The sequence below is a fragment of the Heterodontus francisci genome, chromosome 4 (assembly GCF_036365525.1).
Source record: "Heterodontus francisci isolate sHetFra1 chromosome 4, sHetFra1.hap1, whole genome shotgun sequence".
Classification (NCBI taxonomy): Eukaryota; Metazoa; Chordata; class Chondrichthyes; order Heterodontiformes; family Heterodontidae; genus Heterodontus; species Heterodontus francisci.
Genome location: NC_090374.1, coordinates 157,470,975 through 157,485,801, shown reverse-complemented (window position 1 = coordinate 157,485,801; position 14,827 = coordinate 157,470,975). Strand labels below are relative to the sequence as shown.

The window sequence follows — 14,827 nt, the reverse complement described above, 5'->3', positions numbered from 1 at the left end:
AATAGGAAATCTGGTAGAGGGAAAGGAGTAGCCTTCGTAATTAAGGATGAAGTTACCTCAATGAGAAAAGAAGATATAACGAGAGATACGTTGGCAGTGGAGACTTTATGGAAAGGAATAAGAACTAAAAGGATTTAAAACTATAATGGGAGTTGTGTATAGGCCTCCTGTAGCTGTGAAGTGACAGAAGGTACAATTGCAGAGATTAGGCAAGCATGTATCAATGGCCGAGTGGTTTTAATGGGAGATTGGGGTAAACAGATGAGCTCATGTCAGAAAGGTTCTGAATTTTGTGTCCAGGACAGTTTTATGCAACAATATGTTCTAGACCAACCAAGGGGCAGGCCATATTAGATTTAGTAATGAGTTAGATTTGGTTAACAGCCTAACAGTGCATGAACATTTATTTAACTGACTATAATGTGATTGAGTTCAAAGTTATGTTTGCAAGGAAGAAACCTATAAAAGCTACTATCATACTAAATGGTCTACTCCTGTTCCTGTGTTTTTTTTAATATGTTAAAATGTAGCATTGCTCCTCAAAGTCACCATTATCTTCCCTCTGCCCTGGTCAGTTCTATAGTGCATCACTTGTCATTGAGGAAGGGCTGAAGGCTGTGAGGGGGAATGGGCATTGAATTGTAGTCTGCTCAACTCACATAGTTAGTGAACAGCTGGTCTGGCAGGGCCTCAGGAGCACTGTTACTCTTCTCACCAAGCTAAAAAGTTGTTAATTCCTTATTGCTGTTTGTTAGCTTGCTGGCGGTAGAACAGTATTTCTGGACATTCCACCCTTTATCAAGTAAATATGTATCATTCCTATCAATTTAAATCCTGACAAGGTAGATAAAATTACCTTGTACAAATGTGCACAGTCCTTGTTTTACAGTAATGTAAGAAAGGTAATGTAATAAATTAATGGTACGGTTATGCTGCAGAAACCGGTTTGAGACTGGCACCCACTTATAACAAAGGAGTGGTGATTGTCAAGTTGCATTGGGTATACAACACAAGCAGGCCGAATGCAAAAGCAGAATATTACAGATGCTGGAAATCTGATCTAAAAGCTGAAAATGCTGGAAAGGGAGGAGGGAGGGAACGAAACAAAAACAAAGGTCTGTGGTAGAGTGGAAGGCAGGAGAGATTAAAGAGGGTTGATGGTGCAAGGCAGAAGGATTTGATAATGGGACAAGTAAAGAAACAAAAGATGGGTCTGGGGAGGTGTAAATGGGAATATCAGAATCATTAGCATCATCTGGAAAAATGGGGGCAGAGCGTATGGACTGAAACTGTTGAATTCATTGCTAAATCCAGAAGGCTGTGAAGTGCCTAAATTGTTCCTCGAGCTTATTGGAACAGTTTGGGAGGCTGAGGACGGAGATGTCACGGAGGGAGTAGGGCGGAGCATTAAAATGACAGGTGACCGGAAGCTCAGCATCTCACCCGCGAACTGAATAGATGTGTTCCGTAATCAGCCACCCAATTTGCATTTGGTCAACCCATTGTAGAGCAGAATGCATTGTAAGCAGCGAATAAACTATACTAAATTGAAAATCTGTGCTTTACCTTGAAGGAGTGTTGGGGCGCTGGGCGGTGGGAAGGGAGGAGGTAAAAGGGCAGGTGTTGCATCTCTAGCACTTGCATGGAAACGTACTCTGAGAAGGGGAGGGGGTGATTGAGGAGTGAACCAGGGTGTTGCAGAGAAAATAGTCCTCAGAATGCTGAAACGGGAGATGAGAAAAAGATGTGTTTAATGGGGGCATTTCACTGGAGGTGGTGAAAATGGTGGAAGATTGGGGGTGGTGGAGGGTAGAGGGTAGTGTAGTGTAGTGCAGTAAGGATGGTTGGGCTGTGCGGGGGCCGTCTGGGGAACAGGGTGCCTGTTCAGGAGAGTCCCCCCAGCCCGCAAGGAGGCCGCCAGGCTTTACTTGGCAGCCTCTCGGGACTTCAGTTGCCTGCTGGCTGCTGGTAAAATACCAGCAGCAGCGAGAGGAGGCCCTTACCTGGCAGTTAATTGGCCACTTAAGGGCCTTGATTAGCCTGGGGCAGGCGGGCCATTTTTCACTGCCACCACCGCCCCTCGTAAAATTGCAGCGGGGGCGGGATGGCGTCGGGAAGGCACTCCCCGCCTCCCACTCAATTCTATGACCCCCCCCCCCCCCCGGCAGCCACAAGCCCATCTTGTGGGGGGGGTGGGGGGGGGTGGTTGGTGTGGGGGCATCAAATTCCAGCCATAGTTACTGTTATGTAGACGAACAGAGCATATGTTACAGGCAGAAAATGAGGCAAATGACAGGATAATCTTTTTTGATGGTGTTAGTTAAGAGTTGAATGTTGATCAGACAGCAGGAGAACTGCACGGTCTTCAAAAAGCACAATGGGACCTTTTATGCCCACCAAAGCAGGGATTCAGTTTAACATCTCATCCAAAAGGCAACACCTCTGACAATGCAATGCACCCACAGTATTGCACTGAACTATCTGCCTAGCTCCTTAGTGAGACTTGAACCTATAACTTTGTGACTTGGTGGCGAGAGTGCTACCATATGAGCCAAGCATGCATAGAGGTCTACTCACAGGTCCAAATGGCAGATTTTGTTTTAACCATTAACAGCTAAAACTGAAGAGCTAAAATTCACTTATTAAAGATTTCCTTGTACCGAATGTGGAAGGCCATCTCCTTGAACCACACCTGTCAGCGATGTGAGTTCACTCCCCAGTTATGCTGCAATTTCTGCCATTTTACAATCTCACAACTTGACCATAGTATGCACACGCAAACTGCGATGCCAAACTTCCTGAATTGTCATTGATTTTGCAATGATTAACCAACAATTGGTTAAATTTTGTAAAAATGAATTAAGATAGACAAATAGATATAATGATATGTGCTGCAGTTCAAGGCTCTTGAGTTTTTTCCATTAGCTATGTTTATTTGATATAAATTGCAAACATTCAATTTAATCAGGTATCATTGGTCTTTTTTGCCATTGTTTTGTAGCGAATGCTAACTGGAGAGAGTTTAGAAGGATCATTTCAAGCAATTAAATTACTTAATAGGTGGCCTACAGATTGGCAGGACTGTGTGGCGCTGGCACGAGTAAAATTTGAAAAATATTTCCATCACAAGGTAGGATATCCAACAATATTTCATAGTTCATCAGTAATGTAAATGAGTGCTTTTATGATCATTTTAAGAATGTTTTGATTTGTTTTTTATTTTAATCTCTGCATCAAAAATTAACTTTCCCAATTCAATTTGTTATAGTCAGTGCATTGTTGTACTTTTATTTCAGTACAAAGACTCCCATGTACTTAACAGTATGTTTAGTGCATTAGGAATAAAATTACCAGTTCATTTTTCCTCCAGCAACAGCAGCACTATTAGTTTCAGATGCAATGAGCATTATTTCCAGTCTGTCTGCTATGTTTCCCCACTCTCTCCCCACCCCCCCCCCCCCCCCACCCCCCATGCGCTCTGGTGCTGATGAACCCCCCCCTAATAACACACACACACACACACCCCTTGCACACTGGTGCCGCCGCCGCACCCCTGCGCGCTTTGGTGCTACCCCCGTACCTCCTTTTGTGTGCTTCCTCATCTCCTGCTCTCTGCTTCTCTTCCATCATTGCCTCTGCCTTCCCCACTGCCCTCCCACCCCACCCCCAATTTACCCTCTCTTGTTTTCCAGAGAGGAAAGGCTAGCTGACAGACTAATGTTCATTCTGGCAATGCACAAAAGAAAAACATGACAATGTAGGCATCAATCTGCAGAGCAGCAGCAGTGACCCATTCTTTGTCTTCCTCCAGGCTGTTCAACTTCTGCACTCATTCCCATTAGATACTAAACTGAAGGATGGAAGTAAGTATTGTGGTAAAGTTCGTTCATTTGATTTTATAGAATATAATCATATTTGGCTTCCCAGAGGGACCTGGGTAAATATGTGCATAAGTCATTGAAGGTGGCAAGACAGCTTGAGAGAGCAGTTAATAAAGCATACAGTATCCTAGGCTTTATTAATAGGGGTAGAGAGTACAAGAGCAAGGAAGTTATGTCAAACTTGTATAAGACACGAGATTGGCCTCAGCTGGAGTATTGCGTCCAGTTCTGAGCCCAACGATGCAGTCCGTGAACTGGCAGGTTGCCCTTCCCAGGAGCATTGACCCAGATTAAACTTGTTCGTGTATGTTTAGGTTTTAAAAAGTTTGTGTCGCAAATTGCTGAAAGTGCGAACTGATAATGCCACAGTGAGACAAACCTGGTGTCTGGCCTGTGTGAACAGGGTAAGCAACAGGGTATCTTAACCAATCAGATTGAAGGATCGAGAAATAACCAGTGCAAGGACCGAGAAAGGGAAAGAATGATTGAATTTACAGTGAAAAAACAGAAAGGAAAAGTAAAAACTCTTTTTTAATCACTTTAAACTTCATCATTTATAGTAACTCCAGCATTAATTAATTACCTGAAGAAAAGAGACTCCACAATTGTAATAGTTAACCTTCAAACAGAGGGTTGATTGGCAGTAGTTAACAGATCACATCATTTAATGCTTGTAAGATGAGACTTCACTTTCTGTGGCAAATACAACAACTTCATGACATTTAATGCATGTCAGTTATGAGGCAGATAGCAAGACGTCATATTCACAAAACCACCAACACAGTGGTGCAACTCGGACAGCAACTTTTGGATGTTGGTTTTTTAATAGTGTATCTACTGTTTGCCTGAAGTTGCTGTACCATTTGCACATAAATAAGGGAGAGCACCATTAGCCTCACTGATATTTTGACAGCAAAATCTGGCCCAGTGCCTCCTGGCTGAGATTGGTCAACTTAGTACAGACTGCGCCTGGTACCTTACTGTTTTAAATAGGTCACTTTCACACTGGGCATTGAACATACCACCTAAACAGTTGCTCAGCTGGAATTGATACTGTTTAAAGAATAAAAAAAACTTCAATCCTATAATGGGAAAACAGGGTTGATGCTTCTTCTAAAGAAATTTCTGTTCACACTTGTATAAAAAATTAATTCTTGAGATATGGACATCGCTGACGAGACTAGAATTTATTGCCTATCCCAAATTTCCCTCGAGAAGGTGGTGGTGAATCATGAACTACTGCAGTCAGTGTGGTGAAGATGCTGCCACAATGCTGTTGGGTAGGGAGTTTCAGGATTTTTACACAGCAAGGACGAAGAAAAGGTCAAGTCAGAATGATGTGTGACTTGGAGGTGGTGGTGTTCCCATGCACCATCTGCCCTTGTCCTTCGAGGATAAACTGATCAAATTGTTGCCTGCAATTTTTACATGTTTTGTTTTAAAGTGCAGCAATTACTGAGACTCTTTGTTTACAGGCTTATTTTGGCAGTCACCAAAGAGGCCACCCTGTCCAATGCAGTTTGACATAAATGATGAATTGTAAGTAACCATCAGAATTTATATTTCACTTTCCCTTATGGGCTTTTGTCACATATTTGAAGGTTGGCCTTAGATATAATCTTGAGTTCAGCATAAACAGATCTTGCACCCTCATGATCTGGAATACAACTTTTATTGTCTAATATCTTGTTAAGTAATATGGTGATCTTGGAGTTTTAACAGAGAACCTTCCTTTTGCATACCAACTGCTGTAAAATAGCAAGTGTTACCGCATGCATTCTTCTATTTTCACGGATGGTGGATGAAGTTGTGTGTAATTAACTCATTGGTTTTCAGACCAATTTAACGCCCGCGAGTAATACATTCAATCACAAAAGATCAAAATCAATAAGATCATATTTGATTTTTTTTTGCATGTGAGAAACTTAATCAATTACTTCTTACATTAACGTTTTCTATTTGCATCTTCATAAGCAATTAGAGTATTCAAATCAAAAACTTAATTACCATTTTAATTGGCGTTCACATTTCAATTAAATAAGTACATGAATTATTAGAAGTCCAGTCAACAGACTTCAGTAGGTAAATATAATTTTCCCTAATTAAATAGTTAACAGCAGTATTTACCAGAATGTATTAATCGAACTGCATGGTTTTAATGTTTCTCAGATTAAACTGTATTCCTTAATATCCTAAATATCATTAGTATTGTATCTTGTTTTGTATTAAAGTGCAGCATAATCCTTCTCCAAACTATAACCTAATTTCTTATTTCAGACACTACAGTTTTGTGTTAAGCGCTGCAAGACTTTTTGCAACAATTTACAAGATTCCTTATATGGAACAGGTAGGTCTTGGTTATTAGATAAAAAGGTCTTCAACAACTTGCATTTATATAGCACCTTTAACATTCCAACTCACTTCACAGGACCATAATCAGACAAAACATTGACACTGAGCCAGTGGACGTTAGAACAGGTGACCAAAAGCTTGATCAAAGAGTTAGGTTTTAAGGAGAGTCTTAATGGAGGAGAAAGAGGTGGAGAGGTTTAGAGAGGGGAATTCCAGAGTTTAGGGCATAGACAGCTTAAGTTGTGATCACCAATGCTGGGCAAAGGAAGTCAGGATGCAAAAGAGGCTAAATTTGTAGTAATGCAGAGTTCTTGGAGGATTGTAGGTCTAGAGCATGTTAAAGATGGAAAAAGGTAAGGCCTGGGAGGAATTTGAACAGAAGGATGCGTGGCTCAAAGATTGGTGTGGTAGAAGTGGGTTCTGGTTCATGGGGCACTATGGTCTACACCTGAACCATGCTGGGGCCAGTGTTCGGGGTAATGTTTTTGGGATAATTTCTTGGAACAATATATTCTAGAGCCAACCAGAGAGCAGGCTATACTAGACCTTGTATTGTGCAACAAGAGGATTAATTAATGACCTCATGGTTAAAGTGCCGCTAGGTAGTAGCGATCATAATATGATTGAATTTTACATTCAGTTTGAGGGAGAGAAGAGTGGGTCCAAGACTAGTGTTTTAAACTTAAATAAGGGCAATTATGAGGGCATGAAAGCAGATCTAGCTAAAGTGAACAGGCAAATTAGGTTAAGGGATAGTTCAATAGAGATGCAGTGGCAAATAGTTAAGGGGATATTTCAGAATATACTGAATAGATATATTTCAACGAGAAAAAAAATTTCCAAGGGTGGGACCTGTCATCCGTGGTTAACTAAAACAGTTAAAGATAGTATCAAACTTAAAGAAAAAGCCTATAATTGTGAAAAGATGGGAGGCAGGTCAGAAGATTGGACAGAATTTTTTTAAAAAAGAATGACTAAAAGATTGATAAGGAAGGTAAAATTAGAGTATGAGAGAAAGCTAGCTAGAAATATAAAGACAGGGAGTAAGAGTTTCTATAGATCATAACCATCTAGCCTTGACATTCAATGGCATTACCATTGCTGAATCCCCCACTGTCAACATCCTAGGGGCTGCCATTGACCAGAAACTGAACTGGAGTAGCCGTGGCTACAAGAGCAGGTCAGAGGCTAGGAATCCCGTGGCAAGTAACTCACCACCTGACTCCCTGAAGCCTGCCCACCATCTACAAGGCACAAGTCAGGAGTCTGATGGAATACTCTCCATTTGCCTGGATGGGTGCAGCTCCAACAACAGTCAAGAAGCTCGACACAATCCAGCACAAAGCAGCCCGCTTGATTGGCACCCCATCCACAAACATTCACTGCATCCACCACCGACACACAGTGGCAGCAGTGTGTACCATCTACAAGATGCACTGCAACAACGCACCAAGGCTGCTTAGACAGCACGTTCCAAACCCGCGACCTCTACCAACTAGAAGGATAAGGGCAGCAAATGCATAGGAACACCACCACCTACAAGTTCCCATCCAAGTCACACACCATCCTGACTTGGAACTATATCGCTGTTCCTTCACTGTCACTGGGCCAAAATCCTGGAACTCCCTTCCTAACAGCACTGTTAGTATACCTACCTCACATGGACTGCAGCGGTTCAAGAAGGCAGTTCACCACCACCTTCTCGAGGGCAATTATGGATGGGCAATAAATTCTGGCCTAGCCAGTGATGCCCACATTCCATAAAAGAATTAAAAAAAGATATTTAAAAAGAAAAGAGTTAACAAAGTGAGCGTTGGTCCTATAGAAAGTGAGTCTGGGGAATTAATAATGGATAATAAGGAGACAGCAGATGAATTGAACAGATATTTTGCATCGGTCTTCACTATTGAGGACACAGGTAATATCCCAGTATTAGCTGTAAGTCAGGAAATGGAAGGGAGGAAGGAACTCGAGAAAATTTACCATCACCAGGGAAGTGGTACTGAACAAATTGTTGGAGCTGTGGGCTGACAAGTCACCGGGTCCTTATGGACTTCATCCTAGGGTCTTAAAAGTAGTGGCTAGTGAGATAGTTGCTGCGTTAGTTTTAATTTTCCAAAATTCCCTAGATTAGGGAAAGGTTCCATTAGATTGGACAATAGCAAATGTAACTCCTTTATTCAAAAAGGGAGACAGACAGAAAGCGGGCAACTACAGGCCAGGTAGCTTAACATCTGTCTTAGGGAAAATGTTAGAAGCTATTATTAAAGACGGTATCGCAGGGCATTTCGAAAAATTCAAGGTAATCAGGCAGAGTCAACATGGTATTTTTAAAAGGGAAATCATGCTTAACCAATTTATTGGAGCTCATTGAGGGATTACATGTGCTGTGGATAAAGGGGAACTGGGAGATGTATTGTACTTGGATTTCTAGAAGACATTTGATAAGGTACCATATCAAAGGTTATTGCAGAAAATAAAAAGCTCATGGTGTAGGGGGTAACATATTGGCATGGATAGAAGATTGGCTAGCTAACAGGAAACAGAGAAGGCATAAATGGGTCGTTTTCTGGTTGGCCAGATGTAACAAGTGGTGTGCCACAGGGATCTGTGCTGGGGCCTCAACCTTTTACAATTTATATAAATGAGTTAGATGAGGGGACCGGAGTTGTGGTTGCTAAATTTGTTGATGACACAAAGATAGGTAGGAAAGTAACTTGTGAAGAGGACATAATGGGGCTACAAAGGGATATAGATAGGTTCAGTGAGTGGGCAAAGACCCAGCAAATGGAGTATAATGTGGGAAAGTGTGAAATTGTCCACTTTTGCAGGAAGAATAAAAAAGAAGCATATTATCTAAATGGTGAGAGATTGCAGAGCGCTGAGATGCCTACGGATCTGGGTGTCCTAGTGCATGAATCGCAAAAGGTTAGTATGCAGGTACAGCACGTAATTAAAGGAAAGTTAATAGAATGTTATTGTTTATCACGAAGGGAATTGAATACAAAGGTAGGGAGGTTATGCTTCAGCTATACAGGACATTGGTGAGACCACATCTGGAGTACTGTGTACAGTACTGGTCTCCTTATTTAAGGAAGGATGTAAATACTTTGGAGGCAGTACAGAGAAGGATTACTAGACTAATATCTGGAATGGGTGGGCTATCTTACGAGGGAAGATTGGACTGGCTAGGCTTATAGCAGCTGGAAGTAAGAGGTGACTTACATATAAGATCCTGGGGGGTCTTGACAGGGTGGATGTGGAAAGGATGCTTCCCCTTTTGGGGGAATCTAGAGTTAGGGGTCACTGTTTAAAAATAAGGGGTTGCCCATTTAAGACAGTAATGAGAATTGTTTTCTCTGAGGGTCGTGAGTCTTTGGAATTCTCTTCCTCCAAAGGTGTTGGAAGCAAAGTCTGAATATTTTTAAGGCAGAGGTAGATAGATTCTTGATGAGCAAGGGGGTGGAAGGTTATAGGAGGTAGGTGGAAATGTGGAGTAATCAGTTCAGCCATGAACTTATTGAATAGCGGAGCAGGCTTGAAGGGCCGAGTGGTCGACTCCTGCTCCTAATTCGTATGTTCGTATGAAAATGTTAAACTTGAGATGTTGATGGACCAGGAGCCACTGTAGGTCAATGAGGACAGGGGTGATAAGTGTGCGGAACTTAGTTGCAAGTTAGGATACAGTGAGGACAGTTTTGGATGCGATCAAGTTAATAGAGGGTGGAAGGTGGGAGATTGGCCAGGAGGGCGTTGGAATAGTGAAGTCTGGATGTAACAAAACCATTAGTGAAGGTTTCAGCAGCAGATGGACTAAGTGAATTTATTCAATGGGAAGCTGAGCAATACAGTCCAGGAAATTCTCAACTTTAATCTCCAGTCTCTGCTGAATTAGCTGATATCGGGGTATTGCAGCAGAAGCACTAATTTTGGACTTGGAGACCCTAGATCTTGGAGCTGGTAATTGGCCAGGGTTCCCACAGCTAATCATTATCCAACAGTGTCCTGCTCCCTCCTACATGTTGAGCAGTGGCAGTGTGTCAGCACTCTTGAGGCTCACACCTGAATAATGTGCTTGAGTGAGGTGCCATTAGGTAATTGGTACCTCTAGAAAAGGACAGGGTGGGGGGGGAAGAGGAACTGTGGAATCAAGTGTTTAATTGCCTATTGTGTGACTAGTGTATTAACCAGGGCACGACTTGTGTAATATTCCTACCTCACCTCAAATGATAGCACCCAGTGATTGCTTAACAATCGGTGCTTCATGTGAATGTAAAATAATTCAGGATACTCTGCAAGCTCCCAATTCAAGAACAGAATCTATTGTCGTACTACTGTATATTTAAGTAGCCATGTGTCCTTGAATAATTTGTGTGAAAACTTTCTATTCCTGGTACAGTCTTAGACACAGAATTGTTATCCCAAGCTTGAGAGATACGCTGGCCAGTGTACTCTCCATTCTTAGTGTTTGCCATTCACTGCTAAACTATAATCTGTCCTACCATTTACTGTAATAGTAAATATAACTGTTGTAATCAAGAGAAAAAAAGCATGTCACCAGTTGGCCATAATTTATGGGAAGATTGTCCAACATATGACCAATGGACCAGGATCCGGCCAGCCTGTCGATGTATTTCAAAGATGTGAAATTTTCCATTGTTGTCTTTCAGAGCAGCTTTGTAAAAAATCGCACTGTTGATTTCACAGCTGACAGGTCTTGAGAGCGGGAACAGCAGTTTCCCAACTTCAGATTCGGGGTTTTCCAACAGGTTCGGATTTTTTTAAAAGCCCGCCGGAACATACCGAATCTGTCTGAAGTTGGGAAACCGCTGTTCCCGCTCTCAACACCTGTCAGCTGTGAAACTGGCACACGATTTTTTTAAAAAACTGACCAGCACGAAGCTGCTGTGCTGAGCATTCCCCTCCCTGTCAGAGAGACAGAGAGAGCGAGAGAGAGAATGAGTGAGTGGGCGGGGGGGATGGGGAACAGAGAGAGTGGGTAGGGGGGGGGAAACAGTGAGTGAGTGGGGGGGGGTAACAGAGAGTGAGTGAGTGGGGGGGGGTAACAGAGAGAGAGTGAGTGGGGGGGGGGGGAACAGAGAGAGAGAGTGAGTGGGGGGGGGGGAACAGAAAGAGAGTGAGTGGGGGGGGAACAGAGAGAGAGTGAGTGGGGGGGGAACAGAGAGAGAGTGAGTGGGGGGGGGGAAACAGAGAGAGAGTGAGTGGGGGGGGGGAACAGAGAGAGAGTGAGTGGGGGGGGGGAAACAGAGAGAGTGAGTGGGGGGGGGGAAACAGAGAGAGAGTGAGTGGGGGGGGGGAACAGAGAGAGAGTGAGTGGGGGGGGGGAAACAGAGAGAGAGTGAGTGGGGGGGGGGGAACAGAGAGAGAGTGAGTGGGGGGGGGGGAACAGAGAGAGAGTGAGTGGGGGGGGGGAACAGAGAGAAAGTGAGTGGGGGGGGGGAACAGAGAGAGAGTGAGTGGGGGGGGGAACAGAGAGAGAGAGTGAGTGGGGGGGGGAACAGAGAGAGAGTGAGAGTGAGTGTGGGGGGGAACAGAGAGAGAGAGTGAGTGAGTGTGGGGGGGAACAGAGAGAGAGAGTGAGTGAGTGTGGGGGGGAACAGAGAGAGAGAGTGAGTGTGGGGGGGAACAGAGAGAGAGAGTGAGTGTGGGGGGGAACAGAGAGAGAGAGTGAGTGTGGGGGGGAACAGAGAGAGAGAGTGAGTGTGTGGGGGAACAGAGAGAGAGAGTGAGTGTGTGTGGGGGAACAGAGAGAGAGAGTGAGTGTGTGGGGGGGAACAGAGAGAGAGTGAGTGTGTGGGGGGGAACAGAGAGAGAGAGTGAGTGTGTGGGGGGGAACAGAGAGAGAGAGTGAGTGTGTGGGGGGGAACAGAGAGAGAGAGTGAGTGTGTGGGGGGGAACAGAGAGAGAGAGTGAGTGTGGGGGGGGGAACAGAGAGAGAGAGTGAGTGTGTGGGGGGGAACAGAGAGAGAGTGAGTGTGTGGGGGAACAGAGAGAGAGTGAGTGTGTGGGGGAACAGAGAGAGAGTGAGTGTGGGGGGGAACAGAGAGAGAGTGAGTGTGGGGGGGAACAGAGAGAGAGTGAGTGTGGGGGGGAACAGAGAGAGAGTGAGTGTGGGGGGGAACAGAGAGAGTGTGTGTGGGGGGGAACAGAGAGAGTGTGTGTGGGGGGGAACAGAGAGAGTGTGTGTGGGGGGGAACAGAGAGAGTGTGTGTGGGGGGGAACAGAGAGAGTGTGTGTGGGGGGGGAACAGAGAGAGTGTGTGTGGGGGGGACAGAGAGAGAGAGAGAGTGGGGGGGACAGAGAGAGAGAGAGAGAGTGGGGGGGACAGAGAGAGAGAGAGAGAGAGTGGGGGGGACAGAGAGAGAGAGAGAGAGTGGGGGGGACAGAGAGAGAGAGAGAGAGTGGGGGGGACAGAGAGAGAGAGAGAGAGTGGGGGGGACAGAGAGAGAGAGAGAGAGTGGGGGGGACAGAGAGAGAGAGAGAGAGTGGGGGGGACAGAGAGAGAGAGAGAGAGTGGGGGGGACAGAGAGAGAGAGAGAGAGTGGGGGGGACAGAGAGAGAGAGAGAGAGTGGGGGGGACAGAGAGAGAGAGAGAGAGTGGGGGGGACAGAGAGAGAGAGAGAGAGAGTGGGGGGGACAGAGAGAGAGAGAGAGAGAGTGGGGGGGACAGAGAGAGAGAGAGAGAGAGTGGGGGGGACAGAGAGAGAGAGAGAGAGAGTGGGGGGGACAGAGAGAGAGAGAGAGAGAGTGGGGGGGACAGAGAGAGAGAGAGAGTGGGGGGGGACAGAGAGAGAGAGAGAGTGGGGGGGACAGAGAGAGAGAGAGAGTGGGGGGGACAGAGAGAGAGAGAGAGTGGGGGGGACAGAGAGAGAGAGAGAGTGGGGGGGACAGAGAGAGAGAGAGAGTGGGGGGGACAGAGAGAGAGAGAGAGTGGGGGGGACAGAGAGAGAGAGAGAGTGGGGGGGACAGAGAGAGAGAGAGAGTGGGGGGGACAGAGAGAGAGAGAGAGTGGGGGGGACAGACAGAGAGAGAGTGGGGGGGACAGACAGAGAGAGAGAGAGTGGGGGGACAGACAGACAGACAGACAGAGAGAGAGAGAGAGTGGGGGGGACAGACAGACAGACAGACAGAGAGAGAGAGAGAGTGGGGGGGACAGACAGACAGACAGACAGAGAGAGAGAGAGAGTGGGGGGGACAGACAGACAGACAGAGAGAGAGAGAGAGAGAGTGGGGGGGACAGACAGACAGACAGAGAGAGAGAGTGGGGGGGACAGACAGACAGACAGAGAGAGAGAGTGGGGGAGACAGACAGACAGAGAGAGAGAGTGGGGGAGACAGACAGACAGAGAGAGTGAGTGGGGGAGACAGACAGACAGAGAGAGAGAGTGGGGGAGACAGACAGACAGAGAGAGAGAGTGGGGGGGACAGACAGAGAGAGAGAGAGAGTGGGGGGGACAGACAGACAGACAGAGAGAGAGAGAGAGAGTGGGGGGGACAGACAGACACAGACAGAGAGAGAGAGAGAGTGGGGGGGACAGACAGACAGACAGAGAGAGAGAGAGAGTGGGGGGGACAGACAGACAGACAGACAGACAGAGAGAGAGAGAGAGTGGGGGGGACAGACAGACAGACAGAGAGAGAGAGAGAGAGAGTGGGGGGGACAGACAGACAGAGAGAGAGAGAGTGTGGGGGGGACAGACAGACAGACAGAGAGAGAGAGAGAGTGGGGGGGACAGACAGACAGACAGAGAGAGAGAGAGAGTGGGGGGGACAGACAGACAGACAGAGAGAGAGAGAGTGAGTGGGGGGGGACAGACAGACAAACAGAGAGAGTGAGTGGGGGGGACAGACAGACAGACAGAGAGAGAGAGTGGGGGAGACAGACAGACAGAGAGAGAGAGTGGGGGAGACAGACAGACAGAGAGAGTGAGTGGGGGAGACAGACAGACAGAGAGAGAGAGTGGGGGAGACAGACAGACAGAGAGAGAGAGTGGGGGGGACAGACAGAGAGAGAGAGAGAGTGGGGGGGACAGACAGACAGACAGACAGAGAGAGAGAGAGTGGGGGGGACAGACAGACACAGACAGAGAGAGAGAGAGAGTGGGGGGGACAGACAGACAGACAGAGAGAGAGAGAGAGTGGGGGGGACAGACAGACAGACAGACAGACAGAGAGAGAGAGAGAGAGTGGGGGGGACAGACAGACAGACAGAGAGAGAGAGAGAGAGTGGGGGGGACAGACAGACAGAGAGAGAGAGAGAGTGGGGGGGACAGACAGACAGACAGAGAGAGAGAGAGAGTGGGGGGGACAGACAGACAGACAGAGAGAGAGAGAGAGTGGGGGGGACAGACAGACAGACAGAGAGAGAGAGTGAGTGGGGGGGGGACAGACAGACAGACAGAGAGAGAGTGGGGGGGACAGACAGACAGACAGAGAGAGAGAGAGAGTGGGGGGGACAGACAGACAGACAGAGAGAGAGAGAGAGTGGGGGGGACAGACAGACAGACAGAGAGAGAGAGTGAGTGGGGGGGACAGACAGACAGACAGAGAGAGTGAGTGGGGGGGACAGACAA

General features: G+C 46.3%; 1 protein-coding gene across 2 annotated transcripts in view; it reads left to right on the top strand.

Annotated features, from left to right (window-relative positions):
* The window catches only part of uba6 (ubiquitin like modifier activating enzyme 6), a 143,582-nt gene that overhangs the window by 106,516 nt on the left and 22,239 nt on the right, over positions 1 to 14,827 (top strand). For both annotated transcript variants that reach the window (XM_068030439.1, XM_068030438.1), the window contains 4 exons: positions 3,002 to 3,130; positions 3,812 to 3,863; positions 5,357 to 5,420; positions 6,159 to 6,228. In XM_068030439.1, coding sequence (XP_067886540.1) covers positions 3,002 to 3,130; positions 3,812 to 3,863; positions 5,357 to 5,420; positions 6,159 to 6,228 — 315 coding nt within the window. The remainder of the gene's footprint in view (positions 1 to 3,001; positions 3,131 to 3,811; positions 3,864 to 5,356; positions 5,421 to 6,158; positions 6,229 to 14,827) is intronic.